At 44.9% G+C, this 26,580-nt stretch overlaps 2 protein-coding genes across 2 annotated transcripts; both read right to left on the bottom strand.

Moving 5' to 3' along the window:
• Positions 1-3,336: 3,336 nt before the first annotated feature.
• LOC127042170 (olfactory receptor 10A7-like) lies at positions 3,337-4,283 on the bottom strand. Its single transcript, XM_050935783.1, has 2 exons — positions 4,016-4,283; positions 3,337-3,731 (listed from the first exon to the last, which is right to left on the bottom strand). The coding sequence occupies exons 1-2, from the start codon at positions 4,281-4,283 to the stop codon at positions 3,337-3,339; spliced, it is 663 nt and encodes a 220-aa protein (XP_050791740.1).
• Positions 4,284-14,936: 10,653 nt separating this feature from the next.
• LOC127042201 (olfactory receptor 6F1-like) lies at positions 14,937-15,887 on the bottom strand. Its single transcript, XM_050935823.1, has one exon. It carries the CDS (start codon positions 15,885-15,887, stop codon positions 14,937-14,939), a length of 951 nt encoding a protein of 316 aa, XP_050791780.1.
• Positions 15,888-26,580: the final 10,693 nt, after the last annotated feature.

Raw genomic sequence — 26,580 nt, 5'->3', positions numbered from 1 at the left:
CCTTGGCCCAAGGTACATTCTGCTTGTACAGCTGGCACAGAAGCTGGTTACCACTGTTTTCTAGCTTCTATTTTTAGTGAGCCAGCTAGAGTACAGTTACTGCGGCTACATCTACAGGAGTTGCTATTCACACCCCCGGCTGCAGTGTAGATGCCCCCCAATTGTCTAAACTGTGAATTATTCACTCTGGCCTCTCTTTCCATCAGTCGGCTGGTTTTAACTTGGTAGATTAGAATAGATTATCAGCATTCCATTGTAATGCAGAAACAAACTGGATAGAGGTAATGTAAGATGGGTTCATAACTGGTTGGAAAACCTTTTCCAGAGAATAATCATCAGTGATCATCAGTGCGTACTCAAGCTGGAAGAGCATATTGAGTGGAGCTCCACAGAGATAGGTCCTTGGGTGGATTCCATTCAATATCTTCATCAATGATTTAGATACTGGCATAGAGAGTACACTTATAAAGTTTGCAGACGATACCAAGCTGGAAGGGGTTGCAAGTGCTTTAGAGGATAGGATTAAATTTCAAACTGGAGAAATGGTCTGAAGTAAATAGGATGAAATTCAATAAGGGCAAATGCAAAGAACTCCACTTAGGAAGGAATAATCAGTTTTACACAAACATAAAGGTAATTGACTGCCTTGATAGGAGTACTGCAGAATGGGATCTAGGAGTTATAATGGATCAGAAGTTAAATATGTGTCAACAGAGTAACACCATCAAAAAAAACCCGAACATCATTCTGGGATGTATCAGCAGGAGAGTTGTAAGCACTACGTGAGAAGAAATTCTTCCACTCTTCTCCACAGTGATAAGGCCTCAACTGGAGTACTGTGTCCATTTCTGGTGCCCCATTTCAGGAAAGATGTGGAAAAATTGGAGAAAGTCTATAGGAAAGAAACAAAAAGAATGAAATTTCTAGGAAACATGAGCTATGAGGGAAGATTGAAAAAACTGAGTTTATTTAGTCTGGAGAAGAGAAAACTAAGGGGGGACATGATAACTGTTTTAAATACATAAACGGTTGTTACAAGGAGGAGGAAGAAAATTTGTCCTCCTTAATCTCTGAGGACAGGACAAGCAGCAATGGACTTAAATTGCAGCAAGGGAGGTTTAGTTTGGACACTAGGAAAAGCTTCCTAACTATCACAGTGGTTAAGCACTGGAATAAATTGCCTAGGGAGGTTGTGGAATCTCCTTCATTGAAGGTTTTTAAGAACAGATTAGACAAACACCTGTCAGGACTTGTCTAGTAATTATGTAGTCCTACCTTGAGTGCAGAGGATTGGACTTCATGATCTATTGAGGTCCCTTCCAGTCCTACTCTATGATTCTATCAATGCAAAAGACAGTTTTCCTGCATTACTGTAGTTTCAAAGCCATGAATATACTTATGTATTTTCACAGGGATTCACTTACACAAGGTCTCCACCCTAATTTTGCATCATAGAATCATAGAACTGGAAGGGAGCTCAAGAGGTCATCTAGTCCAGTCCCCTGCACTCAAGGCAGGACTACGTAATAACCTGACAATTCCCGACAGGTGTTTGTGCAACCTGCTCTTAAAAATCTCCAATGATGGAGAATCCACAACCTCCCTATGCAATTTATTCCAGTGTTTAACCACTCTGATAGTTAGGAAGTTTTCTATTATCCAACCTAAACCTCCCTTGACACAATTTAATTCCGTTGCTTCTTGTCCTATCTTCAGAGGTTAAGAACAACAATTTTTCTCCCTCCTCCTGAAACAACCTTTTATGTACTTGAAAACTGTTATCATGTCCTCTCTCATTCTTCTCTTCTCCAGACTAAACAAACTCAATTTCTTCAATCTTTCCTATAGGTCATGTTTTCTAGACCTTTCATTCTTTTTGTTGCTCTTCTCTGGACTTTCTCCAATTTATCCACATCTTTCCTGAAATGTGGCACCCAGAACTGGACACAATACTCCAGTTGAGGCCTAATCAGTGAGGAGTAAAGTGGAAGAATTACTTCTTGTGTGTCTTGCTTACAACTCTTCTGATGATACATCCCCGAATGATGTTTGCTTTTTTTGCAACAGCATTATACTGCTGACTCATATTTAGCTTGTGACCCCCAGATCTCTTTCCGCAGTACTCTTTCCAAGACAGTCATTTCCCATTTTGTATGTATGCAAGTGGAGTACTTTGCATTTGTCCATATTGAATTTCATCCTATTTACTTCAGACCATTTCTCCAGTTTGTCCAGATTATTTTGAATTGTAATTCTATCCTCCAAACACTTGCAACCCCTCCCAGCTTGATATCGCCCATAAACTTTATAAGTCTATTCTCTCTGCCATTATCTAAATTATTGGTGAAGATATTGAACAGAACTGGATCCAGACCCCATTCATTATGCTCTTCCAGCATGACTGAACTACTGATAAATACTCTCCGGAAACAATTTTCCAGCAAGTTATGAATTCACCTTATTGTAGCTCCATCTAGGTTGTATTTTACTAGTTTGTTTATGAGAAGGTCATGCAAGACAGTATCAAAGCTCACATGTACCACTTTCCTCTATCCACAAGGTTTGTTACCCTGTCACCAAATGCTGTCAGGTTGGTTTGACATGATTTATTCTTGACAAATCCATGATGACTGTTACTTATCTCCTCTTTTATCTTCTAGGAACATAAAAATTGATTGCTTAATTATATGCTCCATAATGTTTCTGGGTACTGAAGTTAAGTTGATTGGTCTGCATTGTCCTTGTTTCCCTTTTGATAGATGGGCACTATATGGGAATCGTGTGTTCTGTGGCACAGGTTAGAGGGGTTTCCTTTCGCTTTTCTGTTTCTTTTGAAGAAGTCCTGGGAATGAAATACACTATAAGAATCAAAAGTTAATTATACAATTTACTAACATTAGCATTTCATGGTGATGTTTTAACTATATTTTTATAATGTAGGAATCATGTATTTTTGTGTGCATGTGTGTGTAAGTCTCTCATCCTACAAGGAGTAGATGCTCAGCTTTCCAAGTTAGGCCATTATCCCTGCATCCTCTCACTGAGAACAATCTCTCCTCATTGTCTGAACTTGGAGCAGCCACAAGTTCAAAACTCCCACCAGTCCAGTAGTACTCAACTGTGATATCTTACATAGACCTATGAAAACCTGTGACCCCATTCTTTTTAGGACCTATCTCTCTCCACTTTCTCCCATGGCTGTGACTCTGTAACAGCATGACAGGAAGCCCAGTGAAGCTAATGGAAACATGACCTTGGACTATAGCAGGTTTCAATTCAGGCCCTAAACCAGCCTATGGTATCTCTATTTTATTTGAACCTAAGGAAACTGATTGGTTAGCATTGTCCAAACATGGATTTCCTGCTAGCTTTTCTCAGGGCCTCCTTGACCTCTTTGTTTCTCAGGCTGTAGATGAGGGGGTTCACCAGGGGAGTCAGGACAGTGTAGAAGATGGAGAGAACTTTCTTGAAGTCTCTCAGTCTGTTGGTTGTGGGGAACATATAGGCAATAAGTAGAGTTCCATAATACATGGTCACCACAATGAGGTGGGAGGAGCAGGTGGAAAAGGCCTTTTTCCTCCCTGTGGTGGAAGGGATTCTCAGGATGGTCACAATGATGCAGATATAGGACATCAAGGTAAGTAGGAATGGGACCAGTAAGAAAATCAAGCTGAGAGTGAAAGCCAACATTTCCATCAGCTGAGGATCATTACAGGAATAGTTTATTGGGGGATAGGATCACAAAAGAAATGGTCAATACCATTAGGACCACAGAAAGATAATTGGGATATTGGCAATGTTATTATGCCGCTACATAGGAAGCCATCTATCCAAGAGCCACTTATAAACTGGAGGCAAGACCTGCCGCTCATATGGGCAGCATAGTGCATTGGATTGCATATAGCTAAATACAGATCATATGACATCACCAATAAGAGAAGGCATTCTGTTGCAACCAGGGAAGCAAAGAAATAATATTGTGAGAGACACCCACTAAATGAAATTGTTCTGTCCCCACTCAGGAGACCGGCCAGCATGCTGGGCAGGATGGTTGAAGTGTAGCAGGTCTCCAGGCAGGACAAGTTCCCAAGGAAGAAATACATGGGGGTGTGAAGGTGAGAATCAGCTACAACAAGCAGCACGATGAGGATGTTCCCAGACATGGTTGCAATGTAGATCATAAGAAACAGCAGGAAAAGAAGGATTTGCAGTTCAGGGAGAGTGCTGAATCCCAGCAGGATGAATTCTGTGATGGACGTCTGATTTCTCTGTTCTGGGTTCATCGTAGGTTGTGTCTATGGGAAAGAAATTCACTCTGGGATATAAATGAAGAACATACACTCAATAAAACATCATCATTGTTTTCATTGTCCCTCCAGCTGGCTATCAGAACAATAGCTGAGTAGAAAGTGGAGGCTAGAGGATGGGAAATGGGGAAAATGCCATCTCACTTGACACCTGGGATAAATTTCATATCTGATCAGACTGCAGGTTAAACAAAACATTAATCTCTCTGGAAACCTGTGTAGTAACTTGACAAATCACACCAAGCACTGTGGTGATGGGGCTCCTGTACAACAGAATAGAAACACAGATAGATATTGGTTCAAATAGTCACACATTTCACTTCCTGGTCTATCAAAGCAGAACAGTGTCCTTGGACGGGGTGGAGTTCCACTGCTGAAATGAATCAGAATTTTATATTTTAGGGGAAGCCACAACAAAGAAACAAACCAAGCAAATAAGGCTGGGAATTGCAACGGTTGGGCAGCCAACTGCAAGTGAATTGCAGTGGAAATGGCCAGCCTAATTATAATCACCCTTTGAAAGTTTTTATCCTAAATAGACAAATACCTGTCCTTCCCTAGAACAACGTTTCATTGTCTTGCAGTGGGTCACTCTACACAGAGACGAAATCAAAAAGAAACAAAAAACAAACAAACAAAAACAAACAAACAAACATCCTGCTAGAAACCACCATTTTAGGTAGAAATGTATCCTCTATGACAAGAAAAAACTTTCCTTAACAATTTCTAATTTTATACAATGTGCTATTTTCATATTATGATAGTGGTGGGGAACCCAAATTTCCATTTAATCGACTATTCCATGATTTCAGATGTTGGTTTTCATTCCAATTTCATATTTTTACAATTTTTTTTATGTATTTTTAATTTCTTGACTATTTTTATTTTATATTACTTATGTTATTTTAAATATTTATTGTATTTTATTTGAATCCTATTTTATGTTAAATGTACTTTATACTAGTCTATGTTTATATTTCATTTCATTTCATATTTTATAAAATATGTACAATAACTTTTTTCCTAAACAAAATTTTGTAGAAATTGAAATCTACTCATGGGACATTTTGATCTCAATGAATTGACATTTTCTGATGCAAAAATAGTCCATTAGAATTTTTTTTGCTCTATTTCTTATCCTTTTCTTCTTTAACATTGGTGAATAATATTAATTCTTTCTCTTCTCCCCTCTTTTTATTAGTCATGGCAGATGAGAGAGCCACAATCCCTCTTGCTATTACTAATCCTTAGAGAAAAAAGGTGGGTGAGGTAATATCTCTTATTGGCCCAATTTACTAATCTTTTTTAATTGCTAAGTAAGGACCTGCACAGAGCTATGCACAGAGTTAATTTTACAAACCGGGAATAATTCTGTTCAGTCTGAGCCTTTTCTCTCTGAAGTCAAAGATAAAATCTCTACTGACTTCAGTGATGGGATCCATTGATTTAAAGGGATTTGAACTGGTAATGCCTTGAGCCTTCTTTGACACTTATAGCTCGGCTCGGCAAGATTCGATTTCACTTGATAGATGTTGGTAAACATCAATATCAGCTGAGACACTGAAATCAACATCAGGAAAGATCGGTAACAGTCAGCGTTAGTGCAATCTCCTCCCATGCCTTGCACTGCAGGGTTGGGTGTCATCAGCCCCATGGCTGTGCAAGAGCCCTCTGCACCCTCGCAGACCTGGCTACTGAACTCTGCTCCACTGGGCCAGAGCAGTTGCCATCCCTGCCCCTTTCACCCTGGTGTCTTGGACCCCTCAGCCGATAGGGAGCGAACAATATCCCTGCTGGGGGACTCCCTCAGCCCCACTGCCCTAACTCTGAACCTAACCTACCACCACTGAATTTCCTGCAACTGTAAAAATTGAAATTTTTAAATATCAGGACAAATCATAAAGATTAAAATCCCAATATTAATCATCAAAAGGGCAAAAGAAAAAGAAATTCTGCCAAACCTACTTAGAGCCAACGTCTGCACCCCAAGCGCTGAGCACAGCAGCAAATATCAGCTCTGCTTTACCAACCTCATCTCATTAATGTTTTCAACATCCCAGTGAGGTGGGAGCGGCCATTAAGAGTACAATCCTGTACGTAGTATGGTGGGAAGCTCAAAGCTTGATGAACGATGCTGCAGTGTTTGAAGAGCTTGCTTTGTACTTGGGAGCTGTTGGTTTAATTCTCTGCTGCCTCACAAACTACTTGTGTGATTTTCATGCCAGATTTCCAAAGGCCAGTAGATAACTAAAAATGCACATTGGAACCTGAGTTGGGGTGGTACCTAACACCCATCGATTTCAAATCCCACCATGGGTGCCTGTGTCTTTAGGTGCTGAAACACCTCTATAAATCTGTCCCTCTGGGTGTCAGGTCCTCATCTGTAAAGCTGGGAAAATAGCACCTCATGGGGCATTGGGAGAATAGATACATTAAAGACAGTGAGGTGCCCAGACACCATCATGATGGGGGCCACACAAGGAGCTAGGATAGCAGTAACCTGAAAGGCATTTTATATTTCCAAATTCAGTCATATTGCTTTGAGTAGAGAGTTTAAAGAGAGATAATTGCAATCTTCCCCTTAAGTAATTAATTTCATGGGAATCCAACAAACTTTCATTGCTTCTAAAACCTCAAGATTCAAGGAGTAGAGGCAGGAAAAGGTAGATTTACCTCTAAGGCAGGTGAGTCACAAACTTGAATCTGATGTCACTTCTTCACTTAGCATTTCTGTGACCAGGTTATTCAGTGCATCTTTCCGCACACCATCCACGTACTTCCATATGCATAGGAAATAGAATGTCATAGCCCAGATGGGCTACCATGGCTCTGTTATGTCTGGTAACATGTCTTGTGCATCAAACACTGAGACAAATGAAGAATGTTTTCTCTGATTCATTATATATCCTTTTGTGGGAAGGTGCAGTCTTCCAAGGCACCACTGCTGAGGAGAACATAACAGATAAGGAAAAATTAGTGTTTCATTTTTTTTCTAGGCAATGTCAGTAGAGTTAAACTTCTAGTCTCAAAAGAAAAGTCACGGAGAGAGAAAACACTTTTAATCCTAAAACAAATTTTTGTTTTCTCGGTGAACGTTATTTCGATTGTGAAGTAATAACTCACTAATTCTAGGAATAAAGTTTACGGCGGAGATTGCCAGAGCTGCCTAAGTGATTTAGACATCAATGTCCCATTCAATTCCCTTAAGCAGCTTTGAAAATCTCAGGATAGTTAACTGAGCTTGCACTTTCTCCAAAGAAATCTCCTGTTGCCCTCAATAGCAACCACACCTGTACCCAGTCTCCCTCCAAAAACACTGGATAATCAGTTCTTGTAACATTTTAAAAAGTGTTTAAGTGATTTAGGTGTCTTTGATAATGTTACCCGATTAACACTTAGATAAAATGCAGGTGAATAAGGTGCTTTACACATTTAGGCTGGGATTTTCAAAGGGGGTTAACATATACCATATACACCTAAATCCCACTGAATTCCTAGGAGAATTTGGAAAACTACTTTAGGCTTCTTGGAAAAGCCCAGAGCATGCAAGCATTGAGGCTAGAAACTGAGATTATAAAGTACAAACCATTTCTTTCCAAATCCTTGACAAGTTTCAGGGTCATGTGGATCTTCAGTGTCACAGGAATTGTACAAATTAGATAATCTTGTACCAGAACTATAGGCCTCTGATTGGTCTACTGGAGTGTTTGATAAGCATCCGAACAATACAGAATCCATTCTGTAGAGGACAGTGTTATACATTCACACTAGCCAATTCATGATCTGATTTGGGTACAGTCAATATAATCATTTCAGTTGTGTGTATTGCAATATATTCTGCAACTTGACTCCAAAACTGTCCATTTTCAGCATGATGTTTCTCACATACTGACACATCTTGCCATGAAGATAATGTTTGTTCCTGCCTTTTCTGAAGAATACAAATATTCACTCATTTCTGATTGTATGTTGTTATTCCCAGTTCTCTCCTAGAGTAATTTGCTCTCTAACCATGTCATAAATCCTCATTCCAATTTATCACCAGCGTGAATAATTGTGTGTCACCAAAGCTTTGTTGTTCATAATTCCCATATGTGGAACATTTGTGGCTCACATCATTGTATTTTGGAAAAAGGTTTCTATTTTTGTTTTGTTTTTAAATTAATCTCTGGCTAACATATTGCTGATAGGGATGAAATCCCACAGCTCAAGTCTTTGAAGAATACATGTTTCCACTGAAAATTGGCTATAACACAGGGATACACCTGAATCTTCACACAACGTGGCTTAAATTTTTATTTCCAAGTTTATTAACTCCTAATCACTTAAGCAATATTTTTAACTGAAATCATAGATTTTAACAATTACTGTCTATTTGCCATTCCCTGTGATCAGCTGCCATGTAGAGATTATTAGAAAGGATACACAAAACATTGGCCACATTAACCTTTGCTTCCTCCGAATGCCCATCTTCCACTATAGCCGCCTCTTTCCCTGCCTTCAGCCTCTGCTATCCTTAGTATCCATGATACAGCAGAGCTGCCCCTCTCCCATCACTCACCCTCTGCTGCCCCCAGTGCCCCTTTGCCCAGGGTACATTCTGCTTGTGCAGCTGGCACTGAAGGCAGTACCATGGTTTCCTCACTCCTATTTTCAGTGAGCTAGCTAGGGTACAGCTACAGCGGCTACATCTACAGGAGCTGCCATTCACACCCCCGGCTTCAGCGTGGATGCACCCCAAGTATCTAAGCTGCGAATTATTCACTCTGACCTCTCTTTCCATCAGTCAGTTACTTTTGACTTGGATTATCCTCATTCCATATTAATGCATAAACAAACTAGGGAAATACAGTCTAGATGGAGCTACTATACAGTGGGTAAATCATTGGTTGGAAAACCATTCCCAGAGACTTATCGGTGGTTCACAGTCCAGCTGGAAGGGCAGGGATCGGTTCTGTGTCTGGTTCTGTTCAATACCTTCATCAATGATTTAAATAATGGCATAGAGAGTACACTAATAGCGTTTGTGGATGATACCAGGCTGGTAGGTAAGTGCAAGTTCTTTGAAGGGTAGGATTAAAATTCAGTTGGAGAAAGTCCAGAGGAGAGCAACAAAAATGATGAAAGGTCTAGAAAACATGACCTATGAGGGAAGATTAAAAAAAAATGGGTTTGTTTAGTCTGGAAAAGAGAAGACTGTGAGGGGACATGATAACAGCTTCCAAGTACATAAAAGGTTGTAACAAGGAGGAGTTATTCTCTTTAACCTAGATAGGACATAAAGCAATGGACAAACTGCAGCAAGAGGGTTTAGTTTGGACGGTAGAAAAAACTTCCTGTCAGTGTAGTTAAGTAAATTACCTAGAGAGCTTGTGGAATCTCCATCACTGAAGGTTTTTAAGAACAGGTTAGACAAACACCTGTCGGGAATTGTCAGGTTATTACGTAGTCCTGCCTTGAGTGCAGGGGACTGGACTAGATGACCTATTGAGGTCCCTTCCAGTCCTACTCTTCTATGATTCTACAAATGCAAAGAACAGTTTTCCTGGATTATTAATGTTTGTTTCAAGCTAGGAATGTGTAGCTGTATTTTCACAGGAAATCACATGAGGTCTCCACCCAAATTTTGAATCAGTATAGCTATTTGGGTTAGGGATATGACTTTGTTATGGAAATAGTTCTATGGGTACAACCTCTAATGCGGACATGGTTTACCAATATAAAGGTGCCTTATACAGGTGTCTCTTTATTCCCCTTCTTGAATCGGGATTAACTATACTGCTATAAGCATCTTTGCATCAGTGTAATTGTGTCTATAGAGGAGCAGACTCACCCCTACAGCGCCTCCTGCTGGTCTCTCAGGGAATTAGCTCATTTCCAGCATCTGGAGCATCCTCTGCAGGCCGGTGATCCACCTGTCCTCTGGCCCTGTGTCCCTCCCTGGACCCCAGTGCCCTTTTAATCAGGATGCTGCCCCCTGGCAGTACCCTACCAATCTGGGTATCCCCTTCCTGGGGAACCTCCAACTCACAATCCCCACTTTGCCTCATTTTGTCTACTGCCCAGTCTCCATCTAGCCCCTGTTCACTGGGGCAGGCTGCAGTATCAGCCACTCATCATAGGCAAAGGGGTTTGGACCTGCTGCCTTGCCTATCTCTGGGCTGCCCCCTGCAACCCTCGATACCTCTTGGCCTTATGCTAGGCTGCAGCCTGGGGCTTTCCAGGCAGGAGCTCCCCAGCTCCTCTGCCTTTCCCCAGCCCTGCTCCACTCAGGTACCCATGTCTAGCTCCCTGCAGCCAGGCCCTTCTCCTTCTACAGGCAGAGGAAGACTGCCAGGGCCTCTGGCTCACAGCCTCTTATAGGGGCTAGCTGGGCCTGACTGGAGCATGGCCACAGCTGAGCCTGCTTTCCCTAATCAGCTCAGGCTTCTTGCCCCAGCCACTGGGCTGTTTCAAGCCCCGCAGGGCAGGAACGGGAAATCACTCTGCTACAACGTCCATTCTGTGTAGATGAGTGGGCATCTCATGGCAACCCCCTGGAGGCCTCAGGGCAGCTCAGAAAACAGCCTTTCACCTCAGTTTCCCTTATTTTTTCCCCAGATAATCTCCAAACAGGTTTTTTTTCCAGTCTAGACATAACAGCCCTCCTTTCAGTTTCGTTTATTAACCTAAATTTCAAAACTAAACCCAGAAGTCTTCCCCCCCAGATGAGGGCTTAAATTCAACCAGAGCTGTCTGGAGCTCTCGTAAATATTTTCAACCCCCCTGGAGTTTATATAGCATATTGTGCGGTGCAGTGGGGGACTCCAGGAAATACTCTATAAACATTTAAGCCCTGGCTCCAGCTGCATACACCCGAAACTCCCCTCATCTGGTCTGAGTTCTTCCCACCTTAGCAGGCTACTCCCAGCTCTTCCTACCTGTACCAATTCTCCTGGTCTCAGGGTTTTCTCTACAGGAGCCTCTCTCACTCTCTCAAGTCACACTTCAGCCTCCTGAGCTGGCCTTTTACTCTAGCCTCCTTCTGTCCTTTATTGAACATTGCCTGATTCCCCTCAGCTGGACTTCTTCTCTAATTAGGGCTGGCTTGGCCAGAGGCTCTCCACACCAGGGCATGCGGCCCTGTCACAGGCAAGGATAGGCTAGTATAGGTAAAGTGGTGCAATTTCTATGTGTAGACAAACCTTGACATATTCATTCCTCACACTGGTTACAAAGGGGATAGATAATGGGACGTATGACAAGAAAGACAACAGAAAGGAAAGACAGTTTAGTTCTTTTATTGCACAATGCTCTTGGTAACAGATATACAGCTATTAGTATCACTGAGAAAATGGTAAAACATGAGAAGGAAGTGGGGGGAGCATCGCTTGGGCATGGGAGGAATTCTCAGGACATTGGTTTGGCTATAAATGTACAGGCCGGGTTTTCCCATAAGAGGCTCATGTTAAGCACCCAAATCCTATGGACAGTGAATGGGAGTTTGGCACCTAACACCCTTAGGTCCCATTGTCAATTACAACTGGACATGATGGAGCAGACAGTGCACTGGACTAGGGCTCTGGATAACTGGTTTCTATGCCTGTCCCTAGCCCACTGAGTGACTGTGGCAGGTAATGTCACCTCTTTCTGCCTTCATTTCCCCAGCTATAATGTGACAATGAGGATATGGAGCTAGGGACAGAGTCACAAAGCTCCTCCTTACTCTCACAGATATTATGGAGCACACAGCAAGCAGCAATAACAATGGGAATATTGCTTTCACTGGGGTCTAACCTACTCAGCAAACTGCACCAGTGCCCCTTTAAACGTCCAAAGGCACATTCTACCACCATTCTGCACTTACTCAGCCTATAGTTCAACTGCTCCTTACTGCTGTCCAGGCTGCCTGTGTACAGCTTCATGAGCCATGGGAGCAATGCTAGGCTGGGTCCCCAAGGATAACTATTGGCATTTCAACATCCCCAACAGTAATGTTCTGAACTAGGAAGAAAGTCCCTTCTTGCAGCTTTCCAAACAGCCCAGAGTTCTGAAAGATGTGAGCGTCATGCACCTTTCCCGATCATCCCAAACTGATGTCGGTGAAATGGCTCTTGTGATCCACTTGTCCTTGCAACACCATCGAGAAATATCCTTTGCAGTTTATGTACTGTTTGGCAAAGTGGTCTGGTGCCAGGGGCGGCTCTAGGAACCAGCGCTCCAAGCGCGTGCCTGGGGCAGCAAGCTGTGGGAGGCGCTCTGCCAGTTGCCGCTAGGGTGGCAGGCAGGATGCCCTCGGCAGCTTGCCTGCGGAGGGTCCACTGGTCCCTCGGCTTCAGTGGACCTTCCACAGGCGTGCTTGCGGAGGGTTAGTTGGTTCCGCAGCTTCAACGGACCTCCCGCAGGCCTGCGAGAGGTCCGCCGAAGCTGCGGAACCAGCGGACCCTCCGTACTTGGGGTGGCAAAATGTCTACAGCTGCCCCTGTCTGACACCAATATAGGGATATGTGTTCCTTCCATCGCCCCACCACAGTTAAGGAACCCCATTGAAGCAAACCCATCCGGTATGACCTGCACATTTCCCAGAGTCACTATCCTTGTTAGCAGAAGGGTATTGATTGCCCTGGCTACTTATATCACAGAAGTCCCCACAGTATATTTGCCCACTCGGATTTGGTAGTCAGGCATTGCAAGCTTCCACAGGGCTATCACCACTCGCTTCCCAACTGCCAGGGCAGGTCTCATCTTGGTATTCCTTACATATGCAAAAGTTTTGCAGCTACTAGGAATCTTCCCACACCTGCAAAACTATGTGGTCCCACCAGTTTGTGCTTGTTTGCTGGGCCCAGAATCAGCATTTCATTGTATCAACATGCTCCAATGCTGCCATGATATCCCAATGCCACATCCTGTGTTTTCAGGAACATCTGTGTCCATGTCCTCCTCACAAACTTCCCTGTGCTGGCAGTTCTTATCTAGGCTCTGCACATCCTGCAGGACCATGCGTGAGGTGTTTACAACGCTCACAAAAGCAGTGTGCGTCTGAGCCGCTTCCATGGTTGCTATGCTGCATGGATAACCCAGGAAAAAAGGCGCAAAACAACTGCTTGCCATTGCTTTCAAGTAGAGAGCGAGGGAGGGAGGGGACACTGACGACATGTACCCAAAACCACCCGCGACAATGTTTTTGCCCCATCAGGCATTGGGAGCTTAATCCAGAATTCCAACGGGCAGCAGGGACTGTGGGATAACTACCCACAGTGCACCACTCAATGAATTGATGCTAGCCATGGTATTGAGGACACACTCCGCCGACCTACTGTGCTTAGTGGGGACATACATGATCAACTGTATAAAATTGCTTACTAAAGATTGACTTCTATAAAATCAACCTAATTTCATAGTGTAAACATGCCCTAAGTGTTTGCCATAAAAGGGCCACAGTACCCTGTACTTGTGCCTCTGGACATGCCCTCTGCAGCTCCACACCAGGCACCCGGACGCTGAAGCCCCAGAGCAATGCATGGACCTGGGGAAGATAGACGTTTCTCTGCCTGACTCGCCTGCAGGGCTCGATCTGTCAGGCGAGGTGCCCAGATGCTTTTGAAGATCTCACTGGGCAGCCAAGTATCTTGAAAAACAAACAGACTCTAAATCATTGTTTCAAATGGACAAATAAGAGGCCTGGGCTGGTGTCCTGTGGCACAGGTTAGAGCAGTGGCTCTCAACTTTTCCAGACCTTTCAGGAGTCTGATTTGTCTTGCGTAACCTAAGTTTCACTTCACTTAAAAACTACTTACTTAGAAAATCAGACATAAAAATACAGAAGTGTCACGGCACACTGATACTGAAAAATTGCTGACTTTCTCATTTTTACCACATAAATTATAAAATAAAACAATTGGAATATAAAAATTGTACTTACATTTCAGTGTATAGTATATAGAACAGTATAAATAAGTCATTGTCTGTAGAAAATTTTAGTTTGTACTGACTTTGCTAGTGCTTTTTATGTAGCCTGTTGTAAAAGTAGGCAAATATCTAGATGAGCTGATGTATCCTCAGAAGACCTGTGTACGTCCATGTTTACGCATACCCCTGGTTGAGAACCACAGGATTAGAGGGTTTTCTTTTGCTTTTCTGTTCCTTTGGAAAGAAACCTGGGGATGAAATACACTATAAGAAACAAAAGTTAATTATACAATTGCCTAACATTGGAGTTCCATGGTGATGTTGCAACTCAATATTTTTATAATATAGGTATCATATTTGTGTGTGTATGTGTGTTGCTAAAGAAGTCTCTAACCCTACAATGAATGGCTGCTCAGCATTCCTGCTGAGTCCATTTTGCCTGCACCCTCTCACTGAGCACAGTCTCTCTCATCTTCTGATCTTTGATCAGCTCAAGTTCAAATCTCCGACCAGCCCAGTAGTACCCACATGTGGCATCTTACATAAGTCCTAGAAAGAATGGGGCCACAGGTTTTAAGAGGTCTGTCTGTGCCCATGTTACTGTGATTCTGTAAGAGCATGGCAAGAAGACCAAGGAAACTAATGGAAACATGATATTAGACTACAGCAGGCTTTGGTTCAGCCCCTAAACCAGCCTATGGTATGTCTATTTTATTTGAACCTAAGGAAACTGATTGGTTAGCATTGTCCAAACATGGATTTCCTGCTAGCTTTTCTCAGGGCCTCCTTGACCTCTTTGTTTCTCAGGCTGTAGATGAGGGGATTCACCAGGGGAGTCAGGACAGTATAGAAGATGGAGAGAACTTTCTTGAAGTCTCTCAGTGTATTGATTGTGGGGAACATATAGGCAATCAGTAGAGTTCCATAATACATGGTCACCACAATGAGGTGGGAGGAGCAGGTGGAAAAGGCCTTTTGCCTCCCGGTGCTGGAAGGGATTTTTAGGATGATTGCAATGATGTAGATGTAGGACATCGAAGTAAGTAGGAACAGGACCAGTAAGAAAATCAAGCTGAGTGTTAAAGCCAACATTTCCATCATCTGAGGATCATTGCAGGAGAGTTTTAACAGGGGGATAAAATCACAAAAGAAATGGTCAATATCTTTGGGTCCACAGAAAGTCAACTGGGATATCAACAATGTTGTTAAGCTACTAAGTAGGAAGCCACCTGTCCAAGAGCCACCTGCAAGCTGGAGGCAAGACCTGACAGTCATATGGGCTGCATAGTGAAGTGGATTGCCTATGGCTAAACACCGATCATATGACATCACCAATAAGAGAAAGCATTCTGTTGCAACCATAGAAGCAAAGAAATAATATTGTGTGATACACCCACTAAATGAAATAGTCCTGCCCTCAGTCAGGAGACTGGCCAGCAAGCTGGGCAGGATGGTCGAGGTGTAGCAGGTCTCCAGGCAGGACAAGTTCCCCAGGAAGAAATACATGGGGATGTGAAGGTGTTGATCAGTCACAACTAGTGCCACGATGAAGATGTTCCCAGCCATGGTTGCAATGTAGATCACTAGAAACAGCAGGAAAAGAAGGATTTGCAGTTCAGGGAGAGTCCCAAATCCCCGGAGGATGAATTCTGTGATGGACGTTTGATTTCCGTTTTCTGGGTTCATCATGGGGTGTGTCTATGGGAAAGAAATTTACTGCATGACATAAATGAACACCAGTCACTCAGTAAAACGTCAGCATTGTTTTTTGAATGTCTGCCTCTGCTGGCTACCAGAACAATAGCTGAGTAGAGAAAAGAGGACAGGAGAGAGGAAATGCCATCTCTTTTGATCCTTGGGACAGATTTCATGTCTGAGCAAACTACAGGTTAAAGAAAATGTTAATCTCTCTGGAAATCTGTGTAGTACCTTGACATATAGCACCAAGCACTGAAATATTATGGTGATGAGGCTGATACAGAAGAGCACAGAAACACAGAAAGAGGAGACAGATTAGACTGATATTGGTTCAAACAGTCACATATATCATGTCCTAGTATCTAAAAGCAGAACAAAGTAGGCTGGAGTTCCACTGTTGATATGGGTCAGGATTTTGTATTTTAGAGGAAGCCACAACAAAGAAAGAAACCAGTCAAATAGGGTTGGGAATTGCAATACGTGGGCAGCCAACTGAAAGTGAATTGCAGGGGAAATTAGAAGCCTAATTCTATTAGTACCCTTTGAAAATTTTATCCTAAACAAACAAGACTACCCGGTGCTTTCCTATGACAATAGTCCATAATCCTGCAGTAGGACACTCCATATACAAAGACCCAACCAGGTGACCATCTTATGCAGAAAGGAATGACAATTGAAAATCCCTGGAGTTGGCTCCCAGTGGTGGAAGTGTTATTACTGGTCATACAGTTACCCAATAATTATTAAAAACAAGAAATAATCCTAGAAATCACCAATTTTACTAAAAATGTAACCTCTTTTCATGAATGATTTCTGTTCAAAATTTGTAAGAAATATTATATATGTATATTATTAGAGCGGTGGGGGACCCAATTTCTATTTCATGGTTTGAAATGGTTTTCATGCCAATTTTGACATTTAAAAAATGTATTCTTTATTGATATTGTTTCTAGATTTGTATTTTATATTACTTTTATGTTTTTATATTTTATTTTGTTTTATTTGTATATTTTAACATTATTTCTGTTTTATTTTATTCTATTTCATTTTATCAAACAATATACAATAACTTTTTTTTCCTCAATAAAATTTTGTTAAAATAAATGTTGCCATGGAACATTTTGATTTTGATGAATTGGTATTTTCTGATGGAAAAATATTCCATCAGAAATTTTTATCAGCTCTACATTTTATCCTATTCTTCGTATTTTGTTAAAATATCAATTCTTTCTCTTTTTGCTTGTGGCTGTCGTATTTGCCAATACTGCCTCACTTGCCATTACCGATCCTTAGAGAGACAAGATGGATGAAGTAATGTCTTTTATTGGACCAATTTACTAATCTTTATTACCTGCTAAGTAAGGACCTGATCCTGCACAGAGTTAATTTTACAAACCAGAATAATTCTCTTCAGTCTGAGCCTTCCCTCACTGAAGTCAAAGATAAAATCTCCACTGACTTCAAGGATGGGACCCTTTGATTTCAATAGGGTTTGGACAGCTAACGTCTTGAACTTTCTTCAAAATGTATAGCTTGCCTCGGCAGGATTCGATTTCAATCAACAGACATCGGTAAACGTCGCTATCAGCTGAGACACTGAAACCAACAACAGAAAATATCCATCAGATAGAGACGGCATTAGCCCAGCGTCCCCCCGCACCATGCATTGGCAGGGACGGGAGTCGCCGGCCCCAAGGCTGGGCAGGGACCCTCTGCTCCCAGCTGTCACTGGAGTGAATGAGTGGGGCAGTGACAGCAGAGCTCCCTGCAGGCTGAGCAGAGGAGCAAATATCAGGTCTGCTTTACCCACCTCATCTCCCTGTCCGTAATGAAGCAGCCTCTGGGAGGACACTATTGAGAGTATCAATTCAGGACAAATTGCTTAGAAACTTTTCAGGGATTTGGAAAGAAACTATTTGGACTTTTCTAATCTCAGGTCCGTGGACTTCTATGCTTGCAAACTCTGGGCTTATCCAAAAAGACTAAAGGAGTTAGGTGCCAAACTCTCATAGCAATGGTATGGGAATTGGATGTTTATTGTGTACATTACCCCTTCTTTGAAAATTCCAATGTAAATGCATGAAATACCTTGTTCTATTTGCATTTTATCTGAGCATCAGTCAGGTAACATTTTCAAAAACACTTAAGCAAACATCAAAAGTGACTTAGGAGCCAAAGTCATGTTGACTTTCGATGACACTCAGGTTGCTAAGCCTTAGTAAGTAAGACACTTATGAAATGGGACTTAGGCACCTAAATCACTTTTTAAAAACAGACATTTCTAAAAATATTACCTGAACTGATCATCCGATGTTATATTGCTGGATACAGATGTGGTTGCTATTCAGGGCAATAGAAAGTTTGTTTAGAGAAAGTGCAAGTTCAGCTAAGTATGCTGAGACTTTCAAAGCTGCCTCGGGGAAGTGAATGGGAATTCAGTATCTAAATCACTTAGGCAGCTCTGTAAATCTCAGCTGTAAAAATTATTCCTAGAATTAGTGAGTTATTACTTCACAATCAGAATAACATTCACCCAGTAAACAGAGATTTGTTCTAGGATAAAATTTTTTTTTCTTTCTCCAGGACTTTCCCTTCAAGACTGGAAGTTTGACTCTAGCGACATTGTCTAAAATAAAGCAAACACTTATTTTCCCTTGCCTGTTACCTTGCCCACAGAAGTCGTGCCTCAGGAGATTGCACTTCCACACAGAAGAATATATCATGAATCCAAGGCGATGTTCCCCATTTGACAGAGGGTATGATTCACAAGACACATTACCAGACATAACAGAGCCACGGTAGCCCATCTGGGTTATGACATTCTATTTACTGGACACATGGAAATATGTGGATATGATGGGGACAGAAGATGGACTGAATAACCAGAATCCTGTTCCCAGAAATGCTGAGTGAGGAAGTGACAAGAGAGACTCCAGCTGGTGATAGACTCGCCTTAGAGGTAAACCAACCTTTCCCTCCCTCTTCCTTGAATTCAGAGGTTTTTGAAGCAACGTAAGTTTGTTAGATAACTGATTCCATGGGAATCCAAGGGGAATTTGGAAATGATCTCTCTTAAACTCCCAACCCAAAGCAAAATAGCTGAATTTGGAAAAAGAAAAGACCTCTCAGGTCACTGCCATCGTAGCTCATTATCTGGCTCCCGATCTGAGCACCTTGCTGTCTTTAATGTATCTATCCTCCCACCACCCTATGAGATGCTATTAGCCCAGGTTTAAAGACAAGGACCTGATGCCCAGAGGGACAGATTTGTAGAGGTATTTCAAGACCTAAAGGCACAGACACCCCTAGCGAGATTTGAAATTAATGGGCATTAGGTACTGACCCTACTCAGGCCCCAGTGTGCATTTTTAGGTACCTACTGGCCTTTGGAAATCTGGCCTAAAGTCACACAAGGAGTTTGTGACCAAGGAGGGAATTGAACCAGTATCTTCCAAATCCAAGATGAGCTCTTCAAACACTGGAGCATCCTTCATTCCACTTTAAGCTTCCCTCCATGCTATGCACAAGATTTTACTTTTATTTCTGGCACAGACCTCGCTCGGGCATGAAGAAGGTGTGACGTTACTGGCATGAACTGTTTCTAATGTGGCAAAGTACCTGTCTCTCCTCTCCTAGCTCAGTCCGTCTCAGCCTTGGAGACACAGGCTTGGGCAAAGCAAAAGCCCTTCACAGTCGCGCAGGGTCTGGCTGATCCCTTCTCAGTCAGGCTCTTGTTCTGTTGTCCTCTCCTTCTGGGGAGAGTGAAACCTGCCTTGCCAGAAAAGTTTTAGAGTTCAGCTGCCTCTACTCACTGGCAGCTACTCTACTTCTCTCCTCCCCCCGCTTCCCTGCCAGGGAGGGTTTAAAAAGGTCTCCAGCCATTGGGGCCAGCTGAAACTAATTACCTCCCTGATAACCCCTGTTCCAGCTGAACCTTATTCCTCCATGGTTAAGCCTTCTGGGACTAATTACTACCCCTCTCTTGATAGCTAAGTGTCCTGAGTTTGCCACACTATATAGATCACTTTTGCAACCAAGGTCCTATTGTTACACCAAATCTTGTACAAAGGAGGTCAAGTAAGGTGTCTATGAAAATATTGTAATTTTCTGGTTATGATTATACTGTCTGTATATCATTTTTGTATTTGCAGTTATGAATATTGGCTAGGTACTTGTAGCTCAATGTGTTTGATTCTAAGTAGCATCAGTGAAGCATTTGCTCAGTGTAGTGTGGAGAACAGCAATTTAAGTGGTAAGGATGCTGCCCCACTCTCCCAGTATTTGTCTATAACCAGCCCTGTGTGCTAAGACAAGGGAAAAGGAAATTTTGGAGGAGCCTAGGCAACCTTGTGAGCTGTTCATAGAATACTAGGATTGGAAGGGACCTCAGGAGGTCATCTAGTCCAACCCACTGCTCAAAGCAGGATCAACCCCTAGACAGATCTTTACCCCAGTTCCCTAAATGGCCCCCACAAGAATTGAACTTACAACCCTGGGTTTAACAGGCCAATGCTCAAACCACTGAGCTATCCCCCCAAAGCTGATGGCTTTGATTAGTCAGTAGTTTGGGAAGATCAAAGATAGTGGAAGATGAGTATCCCCATACTTTACCAGTTATCTGTGTGGAGAATGACACCATAACTAGGTTGCATCCAGTTAGAGTCCTAGCAAAATCCCAGAGACCAAACAATTTGGGTACTGTTGCTAGTGTGTTTCTGGGAAAGGGTATACAAACTCTTTCTGACCAGACTAATATCCTAGCCAGGGCACAAGGGGAGCATAAACGTGATTTGAGTGTGTTACCCACTGACAGTTTGGAAAGTTGTAGCAAGAAGGAAAAGATTCCTGAGCTTGTGTGTGGCAGAGGGAAAGAAAGTACCTCTAACCTTTTATCTAGTGAGTATATGAGTTTGTCTGAAATGGGATTGTGTAGGCATCCACTTGATGGGCCAAAGGTTATTCTGGATGTAAGTGAACACAGGAGTTGGTAGTGGCTCAGCAGAGCAATGCTTTTGTGGAGCAAGGTAAAGATGAATTGGTGCTTAGAAAGATTCCTGAAGAGAAAGATTTTCAGGGTAGTTTTTGCAAGCAGTTTGCTGCAACTGAATGGTGTAGAAGTGATTTGATCAAAGAAGTTTTGGCTCCTAACAGCCAAAAATTTTCTGTTGTGAATGTACCCACTGACTTTCCTTTTGAAAGATCCAGTGTGAATAGCTTTGAGAAGGTCCCAGATGAAGTGAAAATTGTTAAAAAAACGTTGAACAGCCCTATAACCAAGCGGCTGTGCTTGAGCAGTTTGTTGGGAAGACAAGGTTGTTGAGAGAGGAATGTCTCCATTCTGATGCTTTATGTAAGTAGTCTGTTCTTCAGGGTCTGAGGACAGATTTGGTTACTGGTGTTTCAGAGCAGAACAGTTTTATGGCTGAATGCTTAAGAATCCAGGGGAGAGTAAGCAAACTCTCACCCTCAGATGCTGAATTTGTTTGGTATCTCTTTGAGACAGAGTCCAGCCTTGGAATCGGTAACAGTTGAGAATCTTAAAACTAGTATACAAGCTAGTGTCTGGGTTGATGCAGATTACCTGGCTGACAGAGGGAAGAAAGACTTGCTGGTGGTTGTTAGCAAAGAGAACAAGCCCAGCCAGCTAATGGATTATGTTAAGCAAGAGAAATCATGGTTTGATCCTACAGGACAAGAAGGAAAAAGATAAATTAATTTTGCAAAAGGAAGCCACAGGGTAGCCCTAAAATGCCAAAACCCAAATGGTATTGAGCCAAAGGAGTAGCATAACAAAAATGATGGTAATTTTTGTAACTAGTGTGTTGCTGGTACCAAGAACTGTAAAAATGTACAGTGTGCCTAATTTTTTGAACATGTTAAGAGTGATACATAAGAACACACTTTGTGTTAAAAGACACTGTGATATGGATGCTGCACAGTTAGTACCTGTAAACAGTCTTGGAACTTTTCACAGGAGAAAAGACATTCCAGACCTGATGTGCTGTATGAAAAGGGAAACTGAGGCACACTACTATATTGCTTTCATGGCAAAATGCCAGGATTCTTATACTATGGACAACATTGATATCTGCGTTGTCTTGATATTAATTGGGTTCCAAACATTTGTCAGAGCTTGTATGGATAAAGTAGCTATGTTCTTTAGCTCTTGGAAAGATCACATGAGACATACAGGAACCATGCTGCAAAAGCAGATCCAATCCACTGTTCTTCTAACCAAGGTTTACCTTGAGTTTGTAAAAAGATTCAGTTATGTTATTAAACGTGACTTTGATATACCATTTCAGTTATACACTGATACAGCTTCTAACCTAATACTAGCTGTAGTAAGACAGAACCAAGGATGGGGAGCCCTTGGGAAGCAGTTAGCAATGTTTGTGTTATTCCTTCCTGCATCAATTTTGCATTGGAGGTGTGAAGTTATTGATATGAAGTTTAACCGTATAGATCACTGTTGCAACCAAGGTCATATAGTTACACCAAATCGTGTACAAAGGAGGTCAAGCAAGGTGTCTATGAAAAGGTTGTAATTTTCTGCTTATGATTATGCTGTCTGTATGTGTGTATCATTTTTGTATTTGAAGTTATGAATATTGGCTATGTACTAGTATCTCAATGTATTTGATTCTAAGTAGCATCAGTGAAGCATTTGGTCAGCTTCTTGGGAAAGGACTATTCTGAGTAAGTGCCCAACCAAGAAACACTTAACTGAACTTGGGAGACTCCAATCCACATCTGAGGAGCTTTCCTGGGAAAGTTCAAGGTAGTATGTGAGCAATGGCTGCCGCCTGAAAACTGAGTCATGCATGGACATGTGGCTTGCCCATGTGACTCCAAACTCCATCTTGCTGCTGTGATTTTCCACAGTAGGAACAAAGGGGTTTCCTTCCACATGGCAGATGATATAGAAGGCCCTGTAAACCCTTCCATTTGGTCTTCAGTTCTGCTTCTTACCTCTGAAGGAACTTTGCTACACTGAAGCTCTGAACAAAGGATTGAATGACCCAATGCAGCTGTGGATGTACTCCAGAGACTTGATTTGAGCCTGTAGTTTATTCCATCACTGCTACAAGCATGAACCGAGAACTTTACCATTGCCATATGTAATGGATTACCTTCACCACTTTTAGCTCTCATCTATATTTTCTTCTTTTTATGAATAAACCTTTAGATTTTATATTCTAAAGGATTGACAACTGCGTGATTTGTGGGTAAGGTCTGATTTGTATATTGACCTGTGTCTGGGGCTTGGTCCTTTGGGATCAGGAGAACCTGTCTTCTTTTACTGGGATGTTGGTTTTCATAACCAGTCATCCCCATAAGAAGTGGTGCTCATGATGGTACTGGAATGTGTGAGGGAATTGCTTAGCCAGTGGGGTAAAAAAAATGTCCTCTCTCTTTGGCTGGTTTGGTGTGCCTTGGTAGAGGAGGAGTGAGGGGAAAAGTGTAACCAGAAACGTAAGAGGATGGCTGTGAGGAGCCAGTGTAGGGGCTGCAACCTGGCACACTCTAAGTAAACATGCGCCAGGGTCTCCCTCACGCCGCAGAAGGGGCAGGTGTCCGGGACAGGGGTAAACGGCGCCAAGTACACGCCCGTGCTCACGACCCCATGGAGGAGCCGCCAACTGATATCCCCAGTGGGCCTTGGGACCAGGGTGGAGTAGAGGCTGGCCCACCGGGGCTCCTCACCCTCCAGAGGTGGCAGGAGGTCCCGCCACTTCGTATCGGGGCGGGACACGAGGGTGAGGAAGTGAAGGGTGTGGAGCACGAGCATGTAGAGCTGTTTCCTCGGCGCGGTTTGGAAACGGACCAGCTGCAGGTCGTGCAGCCGGCTTGCGGAGAAGGGGCGGGGGGGCCGGTCGGGCCGACGGGGCAGAGGCCCGATGAAAAGGTCCGGAGGGCTTGGGGTGGGGGGTGGGCGGGGCGTGCCCTCCTGCAGGACCCGGTCGAGGTAGGCCTGAGCAGCTGGCGGCAAAGCGGCCTCCACCTCCTGGAGTACGCGTCAGGGAGCGCAAGGTCTGGAGAGCCCCATGCGGTGAGCGAGCGTCAGGGGATCCAGCCAGCCTCCCCGGTCGTAGTCCAGGAGGTCTCCGACCCTGGTGGCTCCCGCCAGGACCAGCCTCTGGCGCACCGCGGGGGACTCCACCACCTGCACACGAAGCTGCGGATTGTGTAGCAGGGGCTCCGCGAGGAGGTCGGCCCCCTCGGTGGCCGCCACGGACCTGGTCGCAGAGAACAGCTTCCAGGTCCGGAGAAGGTCCTGGTAGAAGACCGGCAGCCCGGAGAGGTCTCGCGGAAGACCCCTCGGTTTGAGATAAAGGAGCTGCCGGTCGTATCGGAGCCCTCGGAAGCGGCGCAGGAAGGCGTGTGCCAGGGCTCTCCACGCTGGAGTACCCGCACCATAAAGGAGCCTCTGCAGTGCCTGGAGGCGGAAGACGTGGACGTGAGCGCGCAGGCACTTCAGGCTCTGCCCTCCCTCCTCCAGGGGCAGGTGGAGTACCCCTGCAGGGACCCAGTGTAGTCCTGGCCAAAAGAACTCCAGAACCACCTTCCGGAGGTCGGCCAGGAGACCCGGGGCCGGGACCAGGGTGTTGAGCCGGTACCAAAGCATGGACAGGACCAGTTGGTTGAGCACCAGTGCCCTCCCTCGAAGGGAAAGGCACCGGAGGAGTCCTGTCCATTTCCGGAGCCGCTCCGTCACCCTGACCTGCAAACTGTGCCAGTTCTCCGGCGGAGACGGATGCGTGGCGGAAAGGTAAACGCCGAGATAGAGCAGCGGACTCGCGCTCCACCGGATGGCCTGAAGCACGGGTGGGAGGGAGCCTGCCTGCCACCCGTCCCCGACCACCAGGCCAGAGCTCTTGACCTAGCTGACCCGGGCGGAGGAGGCCGCCGAGTACACAGCCTGGCAAGCCTCCACCCGCACCAAGTCGCCCGGGTCCTGGACCACGAGGAGCACATTGTCAGCGTACGCCGACAGGACCAGCCGCAGCCCCAGCTCCCGAAGCACCAACCCCGTCAACCTCTTGCGGAGGAGACAGAGGAAGGACTCGATCGCCAGAGCGTACAGCTGGCCCGAGAGCGGGCACCCCTGCCGCACTCCCCGCCTGAAGCTGACCGGCTCGGTCAGCGTCCAGTTGAGCCTGACCAGACACTCTGCAGAAGCGTACAGCACCTGGAGAAAACCCACAAACAGGGGTCCGAAGCCAAACGCTCGCAGAGTGCCCAGGAGATACCCATGATCCATCCGATCGAACGCCTTCTCCTGATCCAGGGACAAGAGGGCGAACGACAGACCATCCCTACACCACAATTCCAGAAGGTCCCGGACCAGATACAAGTTATCAAAGATGGTGCGGCCTGGGACGGTGTAGGTCTGGTCTGGATGGACCACGTCCGCCAGCACGGACCCTAGCCGCATCGAGATGGCCTTCGCAACAATTTTGTAGTCCGTGCTGAGGAGCGAGACAGAACACCAATTCCGTAAGTCGCGGAGGTCCCCCCTCTTCGGCAATAAGGCCAGCACAGCTCGCCTGCACGAGAGAGGGAGGACCCCGCTATGCAAAGCCTCGGCCCAGACGGTGACCAGGTCTGGGCCGAGGACGTCCCAGAACACGCGGTAGAACTCCACGGTCAGCCCATCCAAGCCCGGAGATTTATTGGTGGGCATGTGACGGAGGGCCTCCGAGAACTCGGCCAGAGTGAGAGGCAGCTCTAGCCGGTCCCGGTCGCCCGTGCTGACCGTCGGGAGCCCGTCCCAGAGCACTCTGCAAGCGTTAGGATCGGTCGGATCCGGGGAGAAAAGAGTAGCGTAGAAGGCCCTGGCCCTCTGGCACATCTCCGCCGGATCCGTGAGGGGGGTGCCGTCCTCCGCCAGGAGGCAGGTGACGTGCTTCTTGGCCCCCCTCCTTTTCTCCAGGGCTTAGAAGAAGCAGGAGCCGCGATCCATCTCCCGAAGAAGGTGGATGCGGGATCGAACAAAAGCACCCCGGGCCCGATGGTCTTCGAGGGCCCGGAGCTCCTCCCGCTTCTCCCGGCACGCTCCGCAGAGGGATGGATCCTCGGGGTTGATGGACAGACGCCTCTCCAGCTCCAAGACCTCCCACTCCAACTGCCCTATCGCCGCATCCCTCCGTCGGCTGGCACCTCGAGTGTAGTCACGGCAGAAGAGCCGGGCGCGCACCTTCCCTAGATCCCACCACCGCTGCGCCGAGGAAAAGGCGCGCCTCTGCCCTCGCCAGGCCAGCCAGAACTCCCGGAAGAACGCCATGAATCCCACATCCTCCAGCAAACTATTATTAAAGTGCCAATAGGCCGGCCCCGGCCTCTCCGCGCAGAGAGAGGCCGTCACGGTGGCAAGGTGGTCATCCGAAAAGGGGGCCGGCCAAACGCTGGAGGAGTGGGCCCGTGAAAGGTGGAAACATGACAGGTAAATACTGTCCAGCCGGGAGTGGCACGACCGATGGGCCTCCACCCGGACGAAGGTGAACGTCGAGACGTCGTCTGGGTGGTGGTTGCGCCAGACGTCCACCAGGGAGTGGCGGTCGACAATCTCCCGGAGGACGTCCACAGCTGCCGGGCACTGCTCGGTCCCCGAGCGGTCCCGTTCCTCGAGGGTGGTGTTAAAATCCCCTCCCAGGACCAGGCACTCACGAGGATCCAGGGA

Source organism: Gopherus flavomarginatus, unplaced genomic scaffold (assembly GCF_025201925.1).
Source record: "Gopherus flavomarginatus isolate rGopFla2 unplaced genomic scaffold, rGopFla2.mat.asm mat_scaffold_34_arrow_ctg1, whole genome shotgun sequence".
Taxonomy (NCBI): domain Eukaryota; kingdom Metazoa; phylum Chordata; order Testudines; family Testudinidae; genus Gopherus; species Gopherus flavomarginatus.
The sequence above is the reverse complement of the archived record's forward strand: the minus strand, read 5'-3'. Positions and strand labels throughout refer to the sequence as shown.